Source organism: Melanostigma gelatinosum (genome assembly GCF_949748355.1).
Source record: "Melanostigma gelatinosum genome assembly, chromosome: 19".
In the NCBI taxonomy this organism is placed as follows: Eukaryota; Metazoa; Chordata; class Actinopteri; order Perciformes; family Zoarcidae; genus Melanostigma; species Melanostigma gelatinosum.
Genome location: NC_136652.1, coordinates 7,390,136 through 7,411,188, shown reverse-complemented (window position 1 = coordinate 7,411,188; position 21,053 = coordinate 7,390,136). Strand labels below are relative to the sequence as shown.

The 21,053-nt window shown below is 41.0% G+C and overlaps 2 protein-coding genes across 2 annotated transcripts in view; both read left to right on the top strand.

Moving 5' to 3' along the window:
• Positions 1-3,130, top strand: part of cad (carbamoyl-phosphate synthetase 2, aspartate transcarbamylase, and dihydroorotase) — a 20,020-nt gene extending 16,890 nt beyond the window's left edge. The window contains 5 exon segments of the mRNA XM_079291138.1: positions 601-726; positions 894-1,049; positions 1,159-1,260; positions 1,485-1,579; positions 2,320-3,130. Coding sequence (XP_079147264.1) covers positions 601-726; positions 894-1,049; positions 1,159-1,260; positions 1,485-1,579; positions 2,320-2,419 — 579 coding nt within the window. The 3' untranslated portion in view covers positions 2,420-3,130.
• Positions 3,131-4,116: 986 nt separating this feature from the next.
• Positions 4,117-19,479, top strand: dnajc5ga (DnaJ (Hsp40) homolog, subfamily C, member 5 gamma a). The gene is made up of 7 exons (XM_079291523.1): positions 4,117-4,263; positions 10,992-11,119; positions 11,579-11,792; positions 12,655-12,811; positions 14,397-14,575; positions 15,209-15,242; positions 15,404-19,479. The coding sequence occupies exons 2-5, from the start codon at positions 11,001-11,003 to the stop codon at positions 14,570-14,572; spliced, it is 666 nt and encodes a 221-aa protein (XP_079147649.1). The 5' UTR covers positions 4,117-4,263; positions 10,992-11,000; the 3' UTR covers positions 14,573-14,575; positions 15,209-15,242; positions 15,404-19,479.
• Positions 19,480-21,053: the final 1,574 nt, after the last annotated feature.

Below are 21,053 nucleotides of genomic sequence, written 5' to 3'. Positions count from 1 at the left end.
CTGCTACTGACTGAACCAAAAACTCCCTCTGGATCTGAAGATGGCAAAATACATCAGGCTTTTGGTTCACTGATGATGAAAAACAATACCTTTTTTATCTGAATTTTTAATTTTGTGTAATTTTTAAAACTACTTTCTTTAGAATTTGTAAAATCCTTTGGTCCCCTAGTGCTAGTCTAAAAGATGTAATTTTAACATATTACAAGAATATATATTTTTAATTCTTATTACAGTATGTGTGTATGTATTCAGATTTTTTTTAAACGGCTGTCAAGGGTTTAAAAAAAACTGTTAACATATCAGCCAATATTATTTGTGTTAATATATATTTTTTTTTATTAGGACCCTTAAAAATAGTTTCTTAAATAATTGAGATGAGGATATACTGAGTGGAACATGTTGCAGTTCCAAACCCAACTTGTCAGTGCTCTCTGGTGGACAAACTATGCAATAAAGACACCAATAAGAAAAAAGATGCATCATTGGCATTTCTGTACTGCATTTACAACTACTTTATATGTACTATTATACTATGTTTTCTATTGTCACGTAGTTCCAACTACATTTGAATTGTTTTGACTTCATGTAACTCGTCTCCAGAGTGCAGCTCGTCATTGCCGTAAGCCTGTGATCAACGCTGGAGACGGCGTCGGGGAGCATCCGACCCAGGCGCTGCTGGACGTCTTCACCATCAGAGAGGAGCTGGGGACGGTCAACGGCATGACGGTGAGGAATTGGCCCACAATTTTGGACCCACCCACCCCCAAATAAACAAAAGAAACTGTCCTTAGACAGTTATACAGATTTTAGTTTGATTGTTGTAGACCAACCAGCACTTTGAACCCATATTTTAAAATGTTGGTTCCTTATGTCTATTATGCGTTTTCTATCAGATAACCATGGTTGGGGATCTGAAACACGGCCGCACGGTTCATTCCCTCGCCAAACTGCTGACCCAGTACCGCATCACCCTGCGCTACGTGGCCCCCAAGGACCTCCACATGCCAGCAGAGATCATCAGCTACGTGGCCTCAAAGGGCATCAGACAGGTGGGGGACTAAACTGTGCTGACACAGTATTACAAGCCACATTTGTGATGATGTATGAGTTTGACAAAAGAAAGCATGTGCGTTGATGTGTGCGTTTACCTGTTTGCAGGAGGAGTTTGAAAGCATCGAGGAAGCTCTGCCAGAGACCGACGTCCTCTACGTGACGAGGATCCAGAAGGAGAGGTTTGCCTCTGAGGAGGAGTACAACGCCGTAAGTGTTTCTTTCCATCAGCTGCTTGTACTTTGTCTCTTCAGATTAAGGTAGAAAGCAATGCCTTTTTAAACAAATGTACATTACAACCTTTAAGAGTGATTTTATCTTAAATTATCATTGCTGGGATGAGAAGTTGCTCCATGTTTTCTGAATGTCGAAGCAGGAGACTTTTCACTCTTTCACCAAGTCAGCTTACGTGTCCGTGTCCTTTTGTTGCTCAGTGTTTTGGCCAGTTCATCCTCACCCCTCACATCATGACTGTAGCCAAGAAGAAGATGGTGGTGATGCATCCGCTGCCAAGGGTCAACGAAATCAGGTAAGACCCAATCAGCACCATTATGCATTCTCGTACAGTAACCTTTCCCCTGAAATAAGAGAAACGCGATCTTATGTCAGGCTGCAACTAACCATTTTCATTACAGCAGCTAGTTCATTTCTCGATCGGTTGTTTTGTCTATAAAATGGTGAAACATGCCCTCCAGAAGCTCTCGGAGCATGGTGACGTCTTCAAATAGTTTGTCCGACCACCAATCTCAAGCCCAAAGCCATGCTGTTTACAAAGAAATAAAACAAAGCAAAGAATTTTCACATCTGAGAAGCTGAAACGCAGGGATTTCTCATCTCTAACTTCACCGTAGTTAAGCAGTAGTTGCAGGTGTCTTTTTTTTTTTTTTTGGATACCACTTCCTAACTGTGCGCTGATGGTGTTTTTTTTTTTTTACGGGTATGTCGCCACAGACCCAGTTCATAATACTGCAAATGCAAGTAATTACATCAGTAGGCAATGGGCTCAGACACCGTTTGGTTCCCAGCACTCTGCAATAAACAAGAGTCATAACAGACATTTACTTATATTCATTTTTTTACTTAAAATAAATGTTATACAACATCATTTCCATCTGATAAAGTGATTTAATCAGATTTGATTTGTTCTTGAAAGCAACTGATCTCAGAGGAAATCCATCTGAAATGCACTTACTGGTAAATAATTATTGACTGCTCTCCTACAGCAGTAAAACCTATCCTCTTGTGTCTCCCTTTGTATTTGTCTCTCAGTGTGGAGGTGGACACGGACCCAAGGGCAGCGTATTTCCGTCAAGCAGAGAACGGCATGTACATCCGAATGGCCCTGCTGGCCACCGTACTGGGCAGATAGATCCATGTGGTGCCTGTTTATAGCACCAATTGTAAGCATTTTTAGAGTAATGAGTTTCAGACACGACACCGGCGTGTTTAGTAGAATTAAAAGCAGCAACAAGACTTTAACTGAGCCGTCAAGTTTCATGCTGCTGCATGCTACTGCATTTCTTCAGTGGGACTGACCATTGCTTGGTTTTCAACAACTGGATTTTTTCAATGTCCTAAAACACAATTTATATTTTCCCGTAAAACTGCCTCTTAACCAGAAATACTGGATGCTGTATTTGGAATATGGAGAATGTATTTTGTTTTATTTGTTTATGACGGTTAACTGATCGATATTTGTGCAGTAGTCGGCAATAGTGAGCTTGAGGAAACGGGGAAGAAAAGACATTTAAATCATGACGTCGATGGTACCATGTGTGGTATTGATTCATTAAATGTTTTGGTAGCTGGGTAAACTTAACTACAATATTAAAAGAGAGTAAATGGTGTAAGGGATTGCTCTGTTCTGACAAGTTATGCTGCCAGTTACATTTGCAGCATCTACTGAAAATAGATGAACACAAATATTCTCTCCAGACTTGGTCTTTGATGGTTTAGGAGTGATTTCGTATACTGCTGCAGTTTAATTAAATGTAATCTTTTATCCTCTGTGAACAGGTGTCATTTAAGCGTGGATGAATGACTTTGTATTATGTGGAGAAATAAATATTAATAAAATGAATTTTCTCTCTTGCATTTGACATTGTCATTAATATCCATCACATGAAGCAGCACAGAGCTGTCACAGATGTAACTGCAATGACTCTTCTTTGTTTTAGTGGCAGGTTTTAAGTCCTGGTTAAGGTGTAATGCAAAAACCCAATGGGTTGTGTAACATTACCTTTCTCCTGTTGTAGTAAGCTAATTATTTACTCAATGGTCGTTGAGTTTAAACTTAGTTAATCAAAAACAGAATTAATAAAAAGGATGTTGATGGAGCCGCAGGCAGGGAAATTGCATCATTGCCTCCATAAAGCTGTTAATTGTTGGACCTTTTTTGTATAACTGTAATAATACTGCGTAATACAAACCGAATGAGACACTGTTTGAATGCTAATTTGCGTAGATGGTAAGGATGGAGGAGAAATAGTCAAATCAAGCGATGACTAAAAGGGGCTTTACAATAAATGCTGCATTCAGGAACTGTTGGAACTATTTTTGTTAATTCTAATTCACAAGGGTGCATGTATGACTCAGCAACGTCTTAAATATTGAGACGGAATTAGATTACAAGAACAAATAAACGAATCAAATGTGGTTCCTGTAGGATACTGGAGCTGCTGAAATGTTTAAGAATACGCTTAATTCTCTGCCCGTTCATGTTTGATATCCTAAGGAAATCATGCGTGTTTCTGTTTTCATTCTTTATTGTGTATTTCCAGAGGCACAGGCTAATTTCCTCAAGTGCGGGAATATGCAGCTTTTGGTGAATAACTCATATAAAGCAGTTATTACAACAGTCTGGATGCTCCCTCTATTTATTCGTTTTCTTCGGCTCCGACATGATTCATTTGCGAAATAAGTCAAAATCAAGATTTCATTATTAGCTTCATGTGCTCGAAAAGTGAATTTTGGAGGAAACCTTGAAAGCAACATCGCCTTCCTTGGCAGGAGGAACCGGCCAATCACAGCGCGCGTGCCCTCTTGCAAAGAGAAGCGTACACGAAGAGGCGAAGCCGGCGGCCACAGCAGGCTACCTCCTCTCAGCCACCGGTCCAGAAATGAGCCTTCACTAGAGAGCTAAGACACGAAACCGGACGCCTCTATGATCCAGCTAATCTTACAGCGAGATATTCAGTGTTCAGTTTGCACAAGGTAAGGCGTTTCGGCAGCACTTTCATCAGCTAGCGGTGAGGTTAGCTAACCGTGGATAGCTGTCACGGTCGCGTAGGCCAAACTCTATGCAAAAATCCGGCGTTTTAAGGCTGAGTTGATTCTCAACAAAGGCAGCGTAGTGTGGGTGACGTGAAAGTATAAAATGATACCAAGCATCTCACAAACCCTTAGGGTGCACTTTCCTCTCGGATATTTTATCAACACACCACATACCATGTATTTCTTTAAGTGTTATAAGTTACTTCTGAACGGGAGGGCGGTGGCAGCGGAGACTGTTGTGAACGACTGCTAATGAGGATTTGCGCTTCTGAGGATGAAAACGCTGCATGCGTGCGCTGAAACTGAGCTAATGCATAAAGACCCCCTGTAGCCACATTTGACTATGTTCATGTTGCACATGTACACACGAGGATATATTCAAATGTTAGAATGTATATGCAGTTTAGTGCAGCGTTGTCTAAAGCAATGTCGGGGCTACTTCTGGCTGGCAGGTAGCCCAATATAACGGACCGCGAGTACCACATTTTAATGCATTTATTCATGAAGTCATGCCGTAGATGCACTACTTTTAGTGGTGAGATGTCCCGTGTACCGTCTAACGTTTAGTTTAGCTAACAGCTAATTAAACAACCTGTCAGCACCGGGGCCGACATGTCACTTTATTCTGCTGATTAAGTAAACCAGACGGAAGTATTTCATGACGGAACAAAGAGGAATATACGTGTTAAGTTAAATCGTACGAATGTGTTCTGTTTACGTTTATGTGTGAATGACTGGGTGGGTGTAACATAGAAAGTAGTTCTCCGTGTGCAGGGAGATTAGTGGAGGATTAGGGCTGCACAAGGACAAACAGACGACAATCACGCGGCGTTCCTTCTTCCGTCAGACCGGAACATGTTATCCCCCAAAACACACCAGACCGTAATTACTTCATCAAGTCATCTGTCGGTCAAGGTGTGCTTTTATTTAGCTAGCGTGGGGAAAAAGAGGTTGCAAGGTGATGCTGCATCTAAACAGTGGTGGGAAGTCACTAAGTGCATTTGCTCGAATACTGTACTTAAGTACATTTGTTGAGGTATTTGTAAGTTACTTCAGTATTTACATTTTATGCTACTCTATACTACTACAATTCAAAGGGAAATATTATACTTTTCACTCTACCGCCTTTATTTGATAGCTTAAATTACTTTGCAGATTAAATTGAATTTAAGTAATTTGTATATAAATATAATTATTAAAATATAAAATTAGGCAACTTTAGTACCAGCTGTGATGTACCAAATATATATATAATCATATAATTTATCATGAGAATGGTTTCTCTGTAAAATTAGTACCTTTGGTACATTTTGATGGTAATACCTTTGTGCTTTTTACTCAAGCAAAACTTAAAATTCTGGAATTTCACTTGTAACAGAGTAAAAAAACACATGAATACTTCTTCCACCTCTGCATCTAAACTTGTCAAACTTGAGAAAAACCACAACCTGTGACCACATGTGCAGAATCGGGCTCATCTGTGTGGACATTCAAGAAGCTAGATCTAATGACCCAATTATCGAGTCGACTCTCTCGTGGCGCTCTTTCTCCCCGCCGCCTGTGTTGCCTCCAACTTCTGTCATCCAGATCATTTAGCTCATAAATGGCGAGCTGTTAACGCTGCTCGAAGCCAGAAGTTGGGACATCCTGTTTCTCGTCAGAAACTATCTGATAACTCGCTCCTCCCTTGTAGGAGATTTGTTCCCTGACTTCAAATGAACGAGCCTGACCCGTATAAAGTGAAGCGAATCGTTTTGTTTTCAGCATGGCGTGTTTTAACGGTAATCAGAATGCCGCTCCACTGACGTAGGATTTGTTTAAACTGGCGTCCTAATCAACCGGAGGCCTTTACTGCAGACAGCTGTTATCCCCACACATTGTGAAGCGATCAGGAGGGTTTCTTACTTTCGGCTTACCACCTTTGATCATAAACAGATGCAGCGTATTAAAGTCATGGTTGTGTGTGTGGGGGGGGGGGGTAGAGTCTGTTAGTGATGGAGGCAGGATATGTACACACGGACAGAGTGAAGTTATCAGATATGAGTATCAAATAATTGTCAGGCAGAGGTATGTTTTATTGATTTTTCTCTGGGGGCTTTGGCTGTTATTACATAGTTTTAACATGTGACACACCTTAGGAAGCTATTTCTGAACAATGAAGAGAGCTATTATAAGAGTAAAAGTGTTCCAGTCTATCTTAAGAGTTGATGTCTTCAGTGAGAGAGAATCTTCTCAATGTTGCCCTCAGTCCTCACAAGATCTTTCCTAATTTGTGGATTTTTGAAAGGCGTCCTTGTCTCGAGCAATACAACATGTATTTTGTTGAACTGGCACCAAACAGGACTTTGGTGTCTTTTGATGTTCTAATAATAGGCTTTTGAAAATGGCAATTGAAGTACTTCTAAATGTGGACCGGAGTAGTAGAATAGGTTGCTTTGTGTCTTTGCCCACACTTTTGTTGATCTGCAGGTTTACATTGGTTTGGTATTGCAAGTAGAGGGATAAACTGTCTAAATATTCTGCTAAGCAATACTTGTTCTCAGTCATATTATTCATGTGTAAGACCAGAGTTCTTTTGAGCAAATAGCTTTTTTTGCCATTTTGCTCTGTAAAGATATACATGAATAATGTCTACCTGAGCAGAGAATGAAGTCACTCTCTGTGTGTGTTTTTCACACACTCATTTTCTGCTTTGGTCTCTCAGCTGACAGCCTTTCAGCCACAAAAAAAGATCCTGCTGAATCGCTGTTAAAGTGAGATGAATGTCTGCACTTTATGAAACTTGGAGTACAAAAGAGCCCCAGTCGAAATATTTAGTAAGAAAGACCAAACACTCCAGTGTGTCTCTAGTTTTAGTGGCTGTACTGCTTCATTTACATACCATAGGTCCTGTTACCGTGATAAAGGAGCACCATTTGTGTACATACAGAGCAGGTTTTTTGTTTTATCTGCACCATAATGACTGCAGTTTGCTAATTAACCTAATAGACTTGGCTCAGTGACACTCCATCGAACGCTCCGGGCCGGTGGTGATGGATTGATCCGACTGCTCTTGCCTGGAGGTCTTGCAGGTTTATGTACAAAGCGAAGGCCTCTTCCACTGAACTGCTCTCTCCTCACAGACTGCCCACGGTTTGTGCAGCATGTTGGGAGAATTTGGAGTGTTTACATCAGCTTTCTTGGCTTCAGCAGGCGAGCCATCTGGTCCTGCAGCGTGTCCGTCGCTGAGAAAAGTATTGGCCTTTTTGATCTCTCATCTTTCAAATGAAGAGCCCACTAATCCCAACGTTTGAGAAGCATGGAAACCATAAATCTTTGTGAAAAATGACTATGTGGTTCTCAGAATAGTTTCTTATTGAAAGAAGAATTTGTGGGAAATTGTAGCTGCCATTTTTGCAACACGTTCTAGTTTTTGTAACGAGCACCATCTCTTAAAATGACTAATGCGTGAAGGTAGTGTGAAGCTGAAATAACAGGAGGATTTTTACTTAATCGGATAAGAGACGGTAAAAGCGAAGCTGCTTTCTCCTGCAGCGCTCCAGATCTTTCTCATCAGAATCAGAAATGTGAGTGAGTTATGGTTATCAGCTGTCTGACCACCAGTGGATGTTGGTTTCTTCCAACAGGTGCCCTCAGGACGGGGATGTTAATAGTTTGGATGTGAGCAAAGTTAAGTACTTTTTGTGTGCGATTGCTGAGAACACAACGGATAATGTGAGAGTTGTTACTTCGCTTGCACGTAAACACACAAGATAGCCCATAACTCACTGAAACTAAAATCTGATAAACAGGATGCTCCAAGTTCATGCTGAAAGTGCTACTGTTGACCCCATTATGGGTACGGATGCTTCCCGTGGTTGCTGTGACCTTTCCTTCATCCTTGCTGTACGCCCTTAGACCCTAACCCCTTAAGTTAACGATATCACTATCTGGTCTCGCACCTTTATAACTGATGTTAGTGGCTTCATGAAACTGATAATGTTAGAAGTAGGTCTACGATTACTTTCATTGTCGATTCATCCGCCGATTATTTTCTAGATTAATCGTTTTGTCTTTATTGTCAGAAAAGTACACGTTGATGTCTTTAAATTTCTTGTTTTGTCCGTCTAAAAACCCAAAGATATTCAGTTTAATATGATATAAAGAGCAATATTAAAAAAAACAGTTCTGTGATTGACTGATTAGCCGACTAATCGTTGCAGCTCTATTAATAAGTGTAACGCATGCAACTGCTGAAAGTTGGTTAATTCATTTATAGACGGATAATACATTATTATTTTTTACAATTGATGAATAACTTATTATAAATGACTTATTCTAAAATGTGTAGATGTTTTTGTTGAATTAGAAATTTAATGTGTGTCCAAGAAAAGTCCAAAACACGCTATTTGAAGACGACGCAGGACCGCTCTTGGCTATTGGGACCGTTTTTCACATTTTTCTTGGCATTTTGGAGACTAATCGATTTTAAAATGTATCTAACAAACCAATTAATCTAATCCAACTTCATTCTCTTCCAATCCAACTGCAGTCTGCTCCGATGAACATGATCTAAATAAAGAGTAATCGTTGGGTATGTTTGGGAGAATATACCCAACGATTACCCCTTAAAGGTGAGCAAATTGAAATCAGGAAAACGGTAGCGGTGGATCGATTCTCTTATTCTACTGTTTCCTCTCTCTTAAAGGAATATTTAAGAGCGATGGGGGGGCATGTTTAACAACAGCAAAACACTCATGCTTGCGTAAACTTGCTACTTGATTGTTCAAGTCTGCACGAGGTTGAAATGTTTAAAATAGTACGATTTTATGGGTTCACAGCCGGATAAGTGAGATGTGGATTACGCTGTTTAATGCAAAGCCCCGTTCACTTCCATTCATCAAGTTTTTCAATCGTTTCAAGAATACACGGTAACACGCAATGAGTCATTGATATAGAAATGGTCGTTTTTGTGGGTGAAGTATTCCTTTAATAACCTAAATATCTGATTTCAGATCACAAAGAGAGCAGACGACTTCATAATGGTTCGCTGAAATAACAAAAGCCCTCAGTTCACACAGCTCTACCATTAGCTGGGGATTTGTAATAACTGCATAAGGTCATCTGGGTTTTTAATCCTCTGTTAATCTGCCAACTTTGTAATATCTAAAGTACAAAAAAAATCCAATGCAAATTGCCTTCCATATGCCAGAGATCATGTCTGGTACTACTAGTCCTGCGTGAACAGACGTCCTCATAGTCGTATTGTTTTAATCCCTATGGGTGTCTTTACTTTTACCTGGAAGTCTGATGGAGGCTGCAATGGAAATGCCTCATGACAAACGCAGTAATGTAAAGCGTACGTGCAGGGCCATGTGGCAGCCACAGGCTGACCGGATCATTAGCCTTCTCTGACATGTAATCTGTCAAATCAGCAAAATGTAATCTTCTTTAGTCAACAACCCTGACAGCATTATTTACATGGCTTAGTAAGAGTCGGTGTGTGTGTGTGTGTACAGTAGCCATACTTTGATAGTAGGCTCTTTTGTATATTGTCATTGTGAAACACCAATTCCAAGCTATTTAACATCACTGTCATTCTTTCACTCCAGTTACAGAACAATTAAATGATTGTTTAAGTGACACGTATTTGCTCATTTAAACTTCTGTTTCCTGCTTTCCTTTTCTTTTCTTAAACATGTTCAGTTTAAAATGATGAGGCATTTGAAAATGTTGAGCTTTCTGAACTTGCAATGAGCATTTTTCTTTTTTTACATTTCACAGATTAAATGATTAATAAATAAATAAATAAATGGGGAGTAAATGCTCCTCTGTAGAGTTGGACCCGAATATTTGACTATTTGACTATTCGCATATTTGTTTGTTTTATTATTATGTGTGTGTGTGTGTGTATATATGTATACATATGTATATATATTTTCTTTTTTTTTTTAAATATTTCCTAGTTATTTGTTTGCTAGATGTAGGCCATCAACATTTCCTCGTTCTATAATTAAACATTTTAATTACACAGTCACAGCAGTGAACGCCACGCTTCAGTTCACCTCGGCCGTTGAAGTGAAAACAAAGTGCCGAAGACCTCAGCTGTGTGCGAACACTTTAAACTGAGCGATGGAAACACAGGGGCCGTGTGCAAACCTTTGGGGAAATGTTTAATATTCAGTGTCAAAAAACAATACAAACAACACTGTAGAATAACACAATCCTTTAATTGAAACAAAAGATGTCTTTGCAACCCATTGTGGTTGTTCCTGTTTATTTTGAAAGCACCTCCACCGTGTGGGAAGAAGCGATAATTGTCATGTTGTAATTATAATTTTAGGACTCTTATTTAACTTTAGTAATAACAGTTGTATCTGGCCTAGTTTTGAGGGTCTGTTTGTATTCTAAACTGAGATCGGTAGCACATCTTGTAAATGTACTCCTCCAGGCAGAAAGGCACCAATAGTCTTCTGTCCTGACGTTGTGTACACTAGCTGCTCCCTCGGTAAACAGCAGTGCTGGGACGTTGAGACAAAGTGTTGAAGGGCCAACTGAGCTGAATCTTGCAACATGGCCGATTAAGCTGCGATGCTTTATCTTTTAATCCCTCGGCAACATTTACTAACATTTCATCATCTTCAAATGATTTCTGACTTCCTCTCTCGGTCTCTTTTTCCTAATAACAGAGGTGAGCCATGGCTGAACCGAACCCCTCCCGCCCCCAAAGGAAGATGTCCACCGCTGGGGAGAGTGTGTACAAGGTGCTAGGGCTGGAGAAAGGAGCGACGGCTGAGGACATCAAGAAAGCCTACAGGTAAGCCGTCTGAACGTGTAATAATCTGAATTGTTGCCGAGTTAAGATGTCTCGTCTGAAAGGCTTAGTTTCTCCAGAGTAGGCAGGCTAACCACGTTGTAATTATTCCTCAAGGCGTTTCCTCAACCCGTTGCCTAAATGAGTGTAATCCTGTCCCTGATTGTTTTGGCAAATGCTGCCTCATAGACATTCCTCCATCAGTTATTGCTGAAGAGCAATGATCTGTATTGTGACTTTGATGTGGGCGGAGGAGCCGCGTTACACGTGGCATCATTTGTTTTTTCACACAAAAAATGTCTTTTTTTGAATAGCCATTGAAATTACTTTGATAAACAATTAGTTAATAGCTCGTCATTGACAAACTGATGAAAATGTCCTAAAATAAATCTGAACCTGATCCCTCCTCCACTTAAACACATTTCCTCTGACTTCCTGTGTTCCCCGCTTCTCTCCCAACAGGAAACTAGCGTTGAAGTACCACCCGGATAAGAACCCGGAAAACCCGGAGGCAGCGGAGAAGTTTAAGGAGATCAACAACGCCAACTCTATTCTAAACGATGAGACCAAGAGGAAGATCTACAACGAGTATGGCTCCATGGGCCTTTACGTGTCCGAACAGTTCGGAGAGGAGAGCGTCAAATATTACTTCCTCATGTCCAAGTGGTGGTTTAAGGTTCGTTTACCAACTTTATGCATGAAGGGGACGGTGTTGTGCTGCATTTGACTATTTTAACTTGCTACAGTGAAGGGCTTTTTATATGCAACCAGTGTAGTATTGATCAATTCCACTTAGGGCTGCACGATTATGACCAGAAATGTTTAATTGTCTTCATGGTTGTTGTTCCTTACAGATAAATGTTGTTTTGTATGAAGCGTTTGTTTTGTACGTGGGGTACAGAACGCCGTTCAACAGTTGAACCAGACTGACGACAGAAAGAGACAAAGATCCCTCTGAGCAACAGTTGAATAACAATAGAATAAATCACGAGTCGCTAGGAAAAGAAACTGGAAGCTTAGCGTCAAAACATATGCAGATTTGAATATCAACGGGCTCCTGTTTCAGTGTCGAGTGCACAATGATGCAGCCGAGAACAAGCTGGAAGCTCTTCAAGCTTCACAATAGTAGGTTCGTATCGAAGGAACTAAGAAAAACATCAATGTAGAACAGCTGATTCCATATCTTTGAACGGTAATGGTTCCAATCGATGTTACCTTAGTATGAAGCCAGAGCTTCTAGTGTTACATATTTCATTATGGGATAGCTCTGTTCTTTCCCTCTAGTTCTGGTAAATTATGAAGTGAAACATTTCTTGTGTCAGAATCCGAACACAAACTTTCAAACTAGGATTGATCTTTTCTCTTCTCCTGGGTAACACACTTTTATGACTGTTAAGATTATAAAGTACCTTCTGCTTATTTCACTATAGCTCCCACACATGAGTCCTAAGTGTGCAGAAGTCAGTCCTGTCAGGTCCTCCCGTGTGCCTCCTCATTGATGGGTGTTTATATGTGGTTCTGTTTGTTGGTTCCTGCAGGGTCTGGTACTGTGCTGCACAATGTTCACCTGCTGCTGCTGTTGCTGCTGCTGCTGTTTCTGCTGCGGGAAGTGCAAACCACCCGACGACGATGACAACTACCAGTACGTGGACCCGGAAGACCTGGAGGCCCAAATCAAAGCAGAGCAGGATGGAGGTGAGAGGGCGCTACACATAGTTAGGGTTCAACGCTGATCTTGGAAATACTTTCTTTCTGGTATTTAAAAAGATTGATGCACGCCGTTGTGTGTCCTTTGGCTTTGTGATTAACTACCGTACATCTCGGAGACGGGACACGCTCCAACAAGGGTGTGAGGACCTTTAACCGATCAATTAAAAGATTACTTCACCCACAAAATGAGCATTTGTATATCAGTTGCTCAGGCCGTGCTACCTTGAATTGTTATTGTTTTTCTTTCATGCCTCCATGGCAAACAAATGAAAAAAACTGAGAAAGGTCTTGATGAATTGAAGTAAATGGGGGGCCGCGTTTAATAAACAGCAAACCTATACACACAAAGATCTGTTTATGAATTCTCACACAACCTGTTTAGTTGGGTCGTCTCATGTAGCCACTTGTTAGCAACTGTCTTTGATGTTGGAGAACAAAACACAGACCTCGTTTCAGCCATCGAACCAAAAACCCCGTTGACTTTGAGACGAGGGAACTGGAAGGGCAAAAATGCTGACTCATTGCTGAGTTTTAGGACTCGTTCCTGCAACGCTCCATCAGGGTTTAATGCACAGAACGTTAAACATGTCAGTCATGGAAATGTTTCCAAAGCTCAAGTCAAGAAAGGACAAAAGTTGTATTTTTGACTAAGAATTAAAACTACTATAATCGTGGTCTTTAATACCTTTTTGTTGAGTCTAGAGTGAAGTGTTGCATCGCTTTAGATTCCTGCGTTGTTGTTGGTCTTGTTTACCGGAGACGTTGGTGTTTCTAGCTGGAAAGTGCCGATGCTTTTCTCTGGATTAAAATGAGGTCACAGTTTGGTCGACGATGTTAAGTTCTGTCATCGTGCACATCTGTCGCAGAGAGATACTGAGGCAGCTTTTGCAGGAGGCGTTTATAGAGAAAGATATAAAAACCTTTTCATACAGTACACCGTGATGAGGACGATGTTCATCTCCTGTAACAAGACGCACAATGACAAACTGTTAAGGTGGAGCGAGCAGCATGAGAATCAGGGATCCTTCGGTTCCTGTGTCAACAGCTCCACATGCTTAACGGGGAGGCTGCTGTCCATCGTCTCAGATATTGTTAAGAAGATTATTTCCTCTTTTAAAACTCACATGATCGTGCTTTAAATCCAGTAACGTCACAGCAGCTCGACTCAGGCTGCATCCACACTCCTACTTTTTCGTTTTAAAAAGGAAGAATTAAGAAACGTCAGGGAAGCAGACGTCTGATGAGACCCAATCAGAAGGCAACGTGGGTGTCTACTAAAACCCAGACTCCTAAAATACGCAACCTCTGCGTTTTCAAACTAAAACAAGGTCACCGGCGTTTTCATGCACGTCCCCGAAAATGCCGGAGTTGTGGATCCAAGACGTAAACGCAGAAAAAGTTCTGCGTTTCTAAAACAGAATGGTGTTAGTATGGCTGTTGCCTAACCTCATGTCTGTCAGTGTTGAAACAGCGTCTGTAAGAATGATCTGTGTTGAAGGTAACCTCACCAGTGAATATAACATGCTCTCACGCTGCAGGATCCGTGTGTGTTCATGCTCCGATCAAACAGGTTACACAGTAATCATAGGCCAGCCCAAATCTAATCTGGGTCCAGAAAGCCCAGAAGGCCAGAGTCAGCCCATCCCCATGCCGCTGCCCATGCCTCCCCCCGAGCCCCAGTCGCCGGTCCCGGCCAGTCCAGCGGGGGAGGAAAACCCGGGAGAGACCCTGCCAGAGTCGAAATGACTCGTAAGAGCCGCCTCGTCTCATTTAACCGTCGCATATGTCGTCCTTGGTGTCGCTTGTACGTGGGTCATCGCTGCTGCTTCACTCATAACACAAGCGCTCGGGCTGTCCCATTACCACCGCACTGCTGCATTCGCCACGTCGTCTTGTACCTGCATGCTTCCATACGCTTGTTGTCACTGTTGCACTAAGTCACTGTACCGTTTGCTTGAATTGCTGCCTGAAGATAAGCGTAGATTGATTGCTGTAGTTTTTTCAGTGTACATATTAAGGCATCATCTTGTACATACTTCCTGTTTTTCACACTCGGATGGTAATCTTGCATCATCTAGCGATAGAACATGAAGATGCCCGTTATGTCCTTTTTTATATTAGTCAGATATCTAGTGCAAAAATGTAGATTCTTTGCACTGCATGTCCACTTCTAGTTTATTACAGACCAGTGTGTTGTCTGTCATCCATAACCACGTAACACAACAGGCTTTGTGTGCTTTAATAATGGAATTAATTCACTGTTTGCTACTTTTTTCTGCCAAATTACAGTTCATAACTTTAGCTGTGTTTATCATTTGTAGTCGGGTTATTAAACATGTATGATATAGACGGTAACATGGGTGTTTTCCTTTCCTATTGCAGGAAAGTGACAGTGCGGATGAGCCTCAACTAGCAGGTAGGTTTAATGCAGGGTGAAGCATCACACAGGTAGAAGAAGCTCTGGAGAGAACAGCTCTCGTTATATCTGTGTGTGGACGACGAGGGACACCGTTGTAAAGCTGTACGTCAGGAATCAGTGTCAGCCCGTTTGACTCCCCACTTGTCTCCCTCTTTCAGCCTTTCGAGCCCCTACTATGATCCAGCCACATTCGACTGCTGCCAGAGATCAACCAGCCCAAAGCCACCAGCCGGCCCAGGCCCACACCTCAACCCCGACCCCCTCATGCCCCCTGATCCACCCACTGGACCACACCTGTCAGGTGGGCGCCTAAAGCCTCTCGGCCCCCTAACCATTGAACTCAAGTTATGGCAGAGCATTCGTGCAATTTTAAACTACTTGCTGGGCTCTGAAAGTGCTAAGAGCCTCACTGTAAATGTTAGTCCCCTTGTTCCCTCCAGCTTGCTACATACCTTTAGCCGAGCCTGGGCTACATGTGATCTTGCCAACAGTTTCAGTCATCCAGGACGAGGCTTTGCTCGGACTTTTCACTAATCTCTTCTAGTCATCCCATAACTACCAGTGAGGACTGGGCTGCAAGAGGGCAAAACCAGTGATACAGATACAGGGGGCAACCATTACCATGGAAAGGAGGTCCTCATTATTAATCTGCTAACCAGACTAGGACTGGAACTGTCTCCCTCCCAACCTCCCTTGCGTCTCCCTACATTTTTGGACTTTCTCCGTGTCCAACAGGACCGCGTTTGTTTTTAACATTCCTCTCTTTTGCAACTTGTTTTGGAGTTGTCCTCCAAGTCAAAAAGAAGGATTTTCGGATGCCACTTGTGACTGCTGCACAGCAATGTGGGTGTGGAGGACCTTTTTCTTTTGTTTACTCGTCCTTCAGTCTCAGTTAAATATGTCATTAACACGTTCCAACGCTCGTCCTTTCAAACAAGCTCCCGATGCCGAGTGCGGTAGTTTCGGAATATTCTTCTTTCGTTCGGGACGAACGCAGCTACGTTTTTTTTTAAATTATTTTATTCGGGACCCTGCTACATTTGACATGAGCGCATGAACGTGAGGAAGAGGAACAGAAGAGATGTGACTCAGCAGAAGTGACTGACAGATGATGTCTCTGATGTTAAATGTCTGAGCCAAAACCCGGAACTCAAGATGTAGAGCCTGGATCAGGAGCAGGGTCGAGGCTTTCCTCCCCAATGTGCATGCATTGCTTTTCTTTTTCTATATTTCATTTTTTTAATGCATGCACCCCCCGTACCAGCCCGTATGTCATCGTGTGCAACCCGGGGCTAACAAAAAAAAATCCAACCCCCAGCTTAATCTATTGACTAAAGTGGACAATGACAGATGTCAAACCATGGAGGAGAAACACATTTCTACTGTTTGATTATGTTTAGTCGGGTCGTTGCGGTCCAAACTATTTGGTCGACCAAAGCCAACAGCTCCATGTAGCCCGCCAGCCCGATAACTCCGTAAAGCCACAGTTCACGTTGTCAAAGGTGTTTTTATGATATGCATTCGGGTCTATGCACCGCTACCATTTCAAACTGTTTTAACCTCGGCCCAGGGTTTTATTTTACCTCTTTGTTTCATAAACCGTCAACTCTTAAAGTCACTCGATAAACGGCAACCTCAGGTCCAGATTCACTAAGACCGCACTGCAAAGGGCAATCCTCTGATTTCAGTGCATTGTCATCCATTCCTTGAGTTCACACAACGGTCTGTAGATTAATGTGCGGCCCTTGAACACATCTTCTTATTGTCGTGGGACTCATTTATTCTGTGGTACATCTTTGCTCCAAACATTTCCTTCCCACAGTTCTTCCCGACTCAATGACAGCCATGTGCCTTGAACAACAACTGCAGCGGTGACTGAACGGACGACTGTTGATGCAACATTTTGATGACTGTTGGTGTCTTGTTTTAGCAGGAAATCGCGTGTAAATATAGCGAGTATACACACACAGGTACATGACCGTGAGAAGGAGCTTTAATCTTCAGGCATGGCGGTCTCATCTGCTTATTCATCCTGTCTGTGCAAACCTTTAGTGAATCTGGATCTGTGGTTCAGCTGCACGGTGACAATAGCCACCACAGTCTTCTACACGAACACTCTTTTGTTTACACTTGACACGTTGTGTTTTATCTCACTTTAATTTGACATGTTCCTCTTGGATTTAGGTCTAGTTAGAAAGGAGCGTCGGCCATCAGTCACGGGGACTTTTTCAGAGCGGTTTCATCTGCATGGTCACCGTTGGTGCTGCAGCTAAACGTGGGACGGTGTGGAGATTTAATGTCTAGATTATCCTTATCTAGAAAAATTCTGAGTCACAATATTATCCCGATAATCATCAAGATATGTTTAAAACTCTTAAACACGACACTAAAAACATACTGGAATCACTTTACCTTGGATCTTGTCAAGAAGCAAATATTTTTAGTGAAAGAAAAAAACCAACCTCAGATACGGTAATCATAAGGTACCGCTGCATGAATAACTGATAAATAAAAGATACAAATAATAGCAACATTGTGTGTCTGTTCTTTTCTTACCTAATAATAATTATATATATATATATTCATGAATGAATGAATGAATGATCAGGCTCATGTTTTCACTTCTACACTTGTGTTTTTTATTTTATTATTTTATTCCGATCTGCGATATAAATCTATATCCCATCCCTAGCTGCAGCCAACAATCATTTTTCATGATTCATCACTTTATGTGAACGTCGGAAAATTGGCCACCAAGGTTTCCCTGAGCCCCGAGGTGACGTCTTCATATCTTTACTTGACAAATGATTAATCTGACTGAAGTTGTTGCAGCCCGGTACTTGTATTGTTACTGATCTGTACATGGGGCTACTGAGAGAGGTGTTAAGAGTCTTAACAACCCAAAACCTGTTTATATTATTGAGTCTAATCAGTTCATCATGGCTGTGTTCCTCCGTACTGTTCATGTCTAACAGTCAATGTCACGTGAATGGTGTTGCGTAACGTTTACTCTCGTTAATACATGCATTAAGTGCAACTTTGAGCTCAAAGTTTCATATTTATTTACTCGCCACACGGGTGCTTTGATAAATTCAACGTACTTTACTTCTGGAACATGGGGAATATTATTTTTGATTCCTCATCGATGTCTTGCCGTCTGCAACCTTTCTAACTTTGTTTCATTGTCTGGAGCGCACCACGAGTCACACAGTCTCATGTAAACATCTAAAGTTAAAAATCTTCCTGTTTTAGGGTATTTTGAAAGGCGTTTGAGATTTTTGTCTTGATTAATAACATTCAGAAGTTTTGAGAGTGTTAACTTTGGTCGATAAGTTGATGTGCTGTTGAGAATTGTCTCGTGCGGAGTACTGTTTGCTTGTCGGTACATCTTTAAACTAAATGTTCTCTCTTTCCGGTGGCAGGGTGAAATTATGAGTATTTAGATTTTCTCCCACAATAAATCAAGGCCAGAGTGTGTCTGTGTGTCAAACTCAGCTGCTGAAACTCCTCAATATTAATATTGCCTGCTGAACTGCAATACAATAACGTAGACCTACATGTGGAACCAGCAACCGAGAACATTTTCATTTTGGTGACAAAATGTTCATAAACCAGCTCGGACTAATGCTGTACCTCCATCGCTTCCTTTTGGCTCCGTCTTGTGTCGCATGAAACTATCAAACCTGCAGCGCCAAGTGTTCAAGTTCTTCACATCTTCTCAAATCAATGAGGCCACGGAGCGCTGAAAGAAGGAGTTATTTATTATTTTTGTAATTGTTGTAAATAACTCGTAAAAACCGTAAACTTGCTGACAAAATTATTATTATCCTTATTGTGAATGAAGACCTTTAATGAATTAATGTCTGTTTTAACAGTGTACATGTTTAAGTTTTTATTTTTTATTTGTCACATAGTAATACCATAACTTAAATGTCATATTACTAAATGGGGTGGTGGTCGGGGCGGGGGGGGTCAACTCTAAAATGAATTGGTGTCTACTTTCAGTCCTGGGTTCAGTGCTTTGTGCTAACCTGATAGCGTACACTCTGTTTGGTGATGCAAGTGAATGCTACAAACAGTTAGCATGGAGCTAACGTCTTGTGTATATATAGTTTGGATCTGTGTCGTCATTACTCTACTGACAAGTGGGACAATCTACCAAAATTACTGTGTTTCTCTTAAGACTGACGAGAAAATATTAAATTGAACGCGAAGACATTTTATCAGTGACTGGTTGGGGTTTGTTTTGGGGGGGGGGGGCACTGACTGTTGTTCCGTTTGGACCATCTGTAAATGACTTAACATGAAATTCAACTCAATAAAAAAAGAGGGATTTTATAACTTGTCGCATAGTTTGTCATTTATTTTCATTTGCGTGTAAAATCTTGTCAAACTTTATTTATTTTTTTTAAAGCTCAGTCATTTCTTATCACAGCGGGTCAATGCAGTAAGGTGTATATGTTTGGGACTATTTATAGCGGCAAATTAATCCACAGTTTGTGTGTGTGTGTTCCTGGTAATGAAGGAACGTGTCACATAGTACAACAGTGGCTCATTGATGTGTTTTTAATAGTTTTTGGACAACAATGGAGCTCTATGACAAAGAGGGAGAAATACTTGTTAGAAGATTCATTGATGCTTTTGGTCTCTGTGGGATTTGTCGATAATTAGAAAAATATTGAACATAAAGTATTTGCACACTGATGCACAGGGATTACCTAAAACTGTGAAAATCATTTGAAAGAAGCTGGTCGTAGAGATGCATGAATAGCTGTGTGTTTGTATGTCTCGTTTACTCTGCAGCAGCCCTCCACCCCCGGGCCTATAAATAGTCTAGTAATCCCATTAATAGCTTAGTCTGTTTAGCAGACTCCATTCGGTGGATTGGGAAATACCTTGTGGATTTGGCTGCTGTGGAACTGACCTCGCTGCTATCTACTCACTCCTCAGGGAGCTGTCAGAGGGCAGAGACGGGAGGTGAAAGGGTCTCTGGGTCATATTGTGGAGGACGTTTTACTTCAATAATCTGGATGGGATGGATGTAATTCAAATGAATTACAAAATGATTGTGTTATTGACCTATTCGTCGAGGTTTAACTCCCACTTTTTGTTTTAATAATTTTTTAAATAATTTTTAATAATAATTCAATTTCATGACTTCTATTTTATTACTCCCTAAAAAAATGCATTATTTCATGAATCCATTCCTTCATTAAGCCATTCATTAGGTCTGTCATCGAGTATGTTTATTTTACTCTACACTTGAATGAAAAAAATTCAAATGGCAAATATATCCCTCGATTGTCTATAAGTATTTGAATAAGGACCCAGAACTGTTCTATTATTATTCAGCCTTAGAGTACTTTGTAGGTCATTTATTAATGTTATTTATTTCAATTTTAAATTCAAATCTAAAATATTTTTTATATTTTGTAAAGTTATCAACTGAACACTGTTTCCATGAGCTGTGTTTGTTCCCAGACCTCCAGCCTGGCATGCGTTTCCATTCAGCTTTAGATTGGGATCTCGTTACCAACAAGCTCACTTTCTCCGTTTTATTTTCACACTGCTGCTTCTGGCTTGATGACTCAATCAAACGCACGCCATGTTTTAAATATAGCGCGTCCCGCTGGGTCCTAAAGATTAAGGAAAGAGACGAATAGATTGCAATAATCAAGCCCCAATCTTTGATAAGTTGTTTATTTTGCTGGACTATTGTATTGTATTGTTTTGCTGGGATTACCAACATTAGAAATATTAAGTGGTGTAAGAAGTATTTACTTAGCTTACTTACTTTACTTGAGGAAA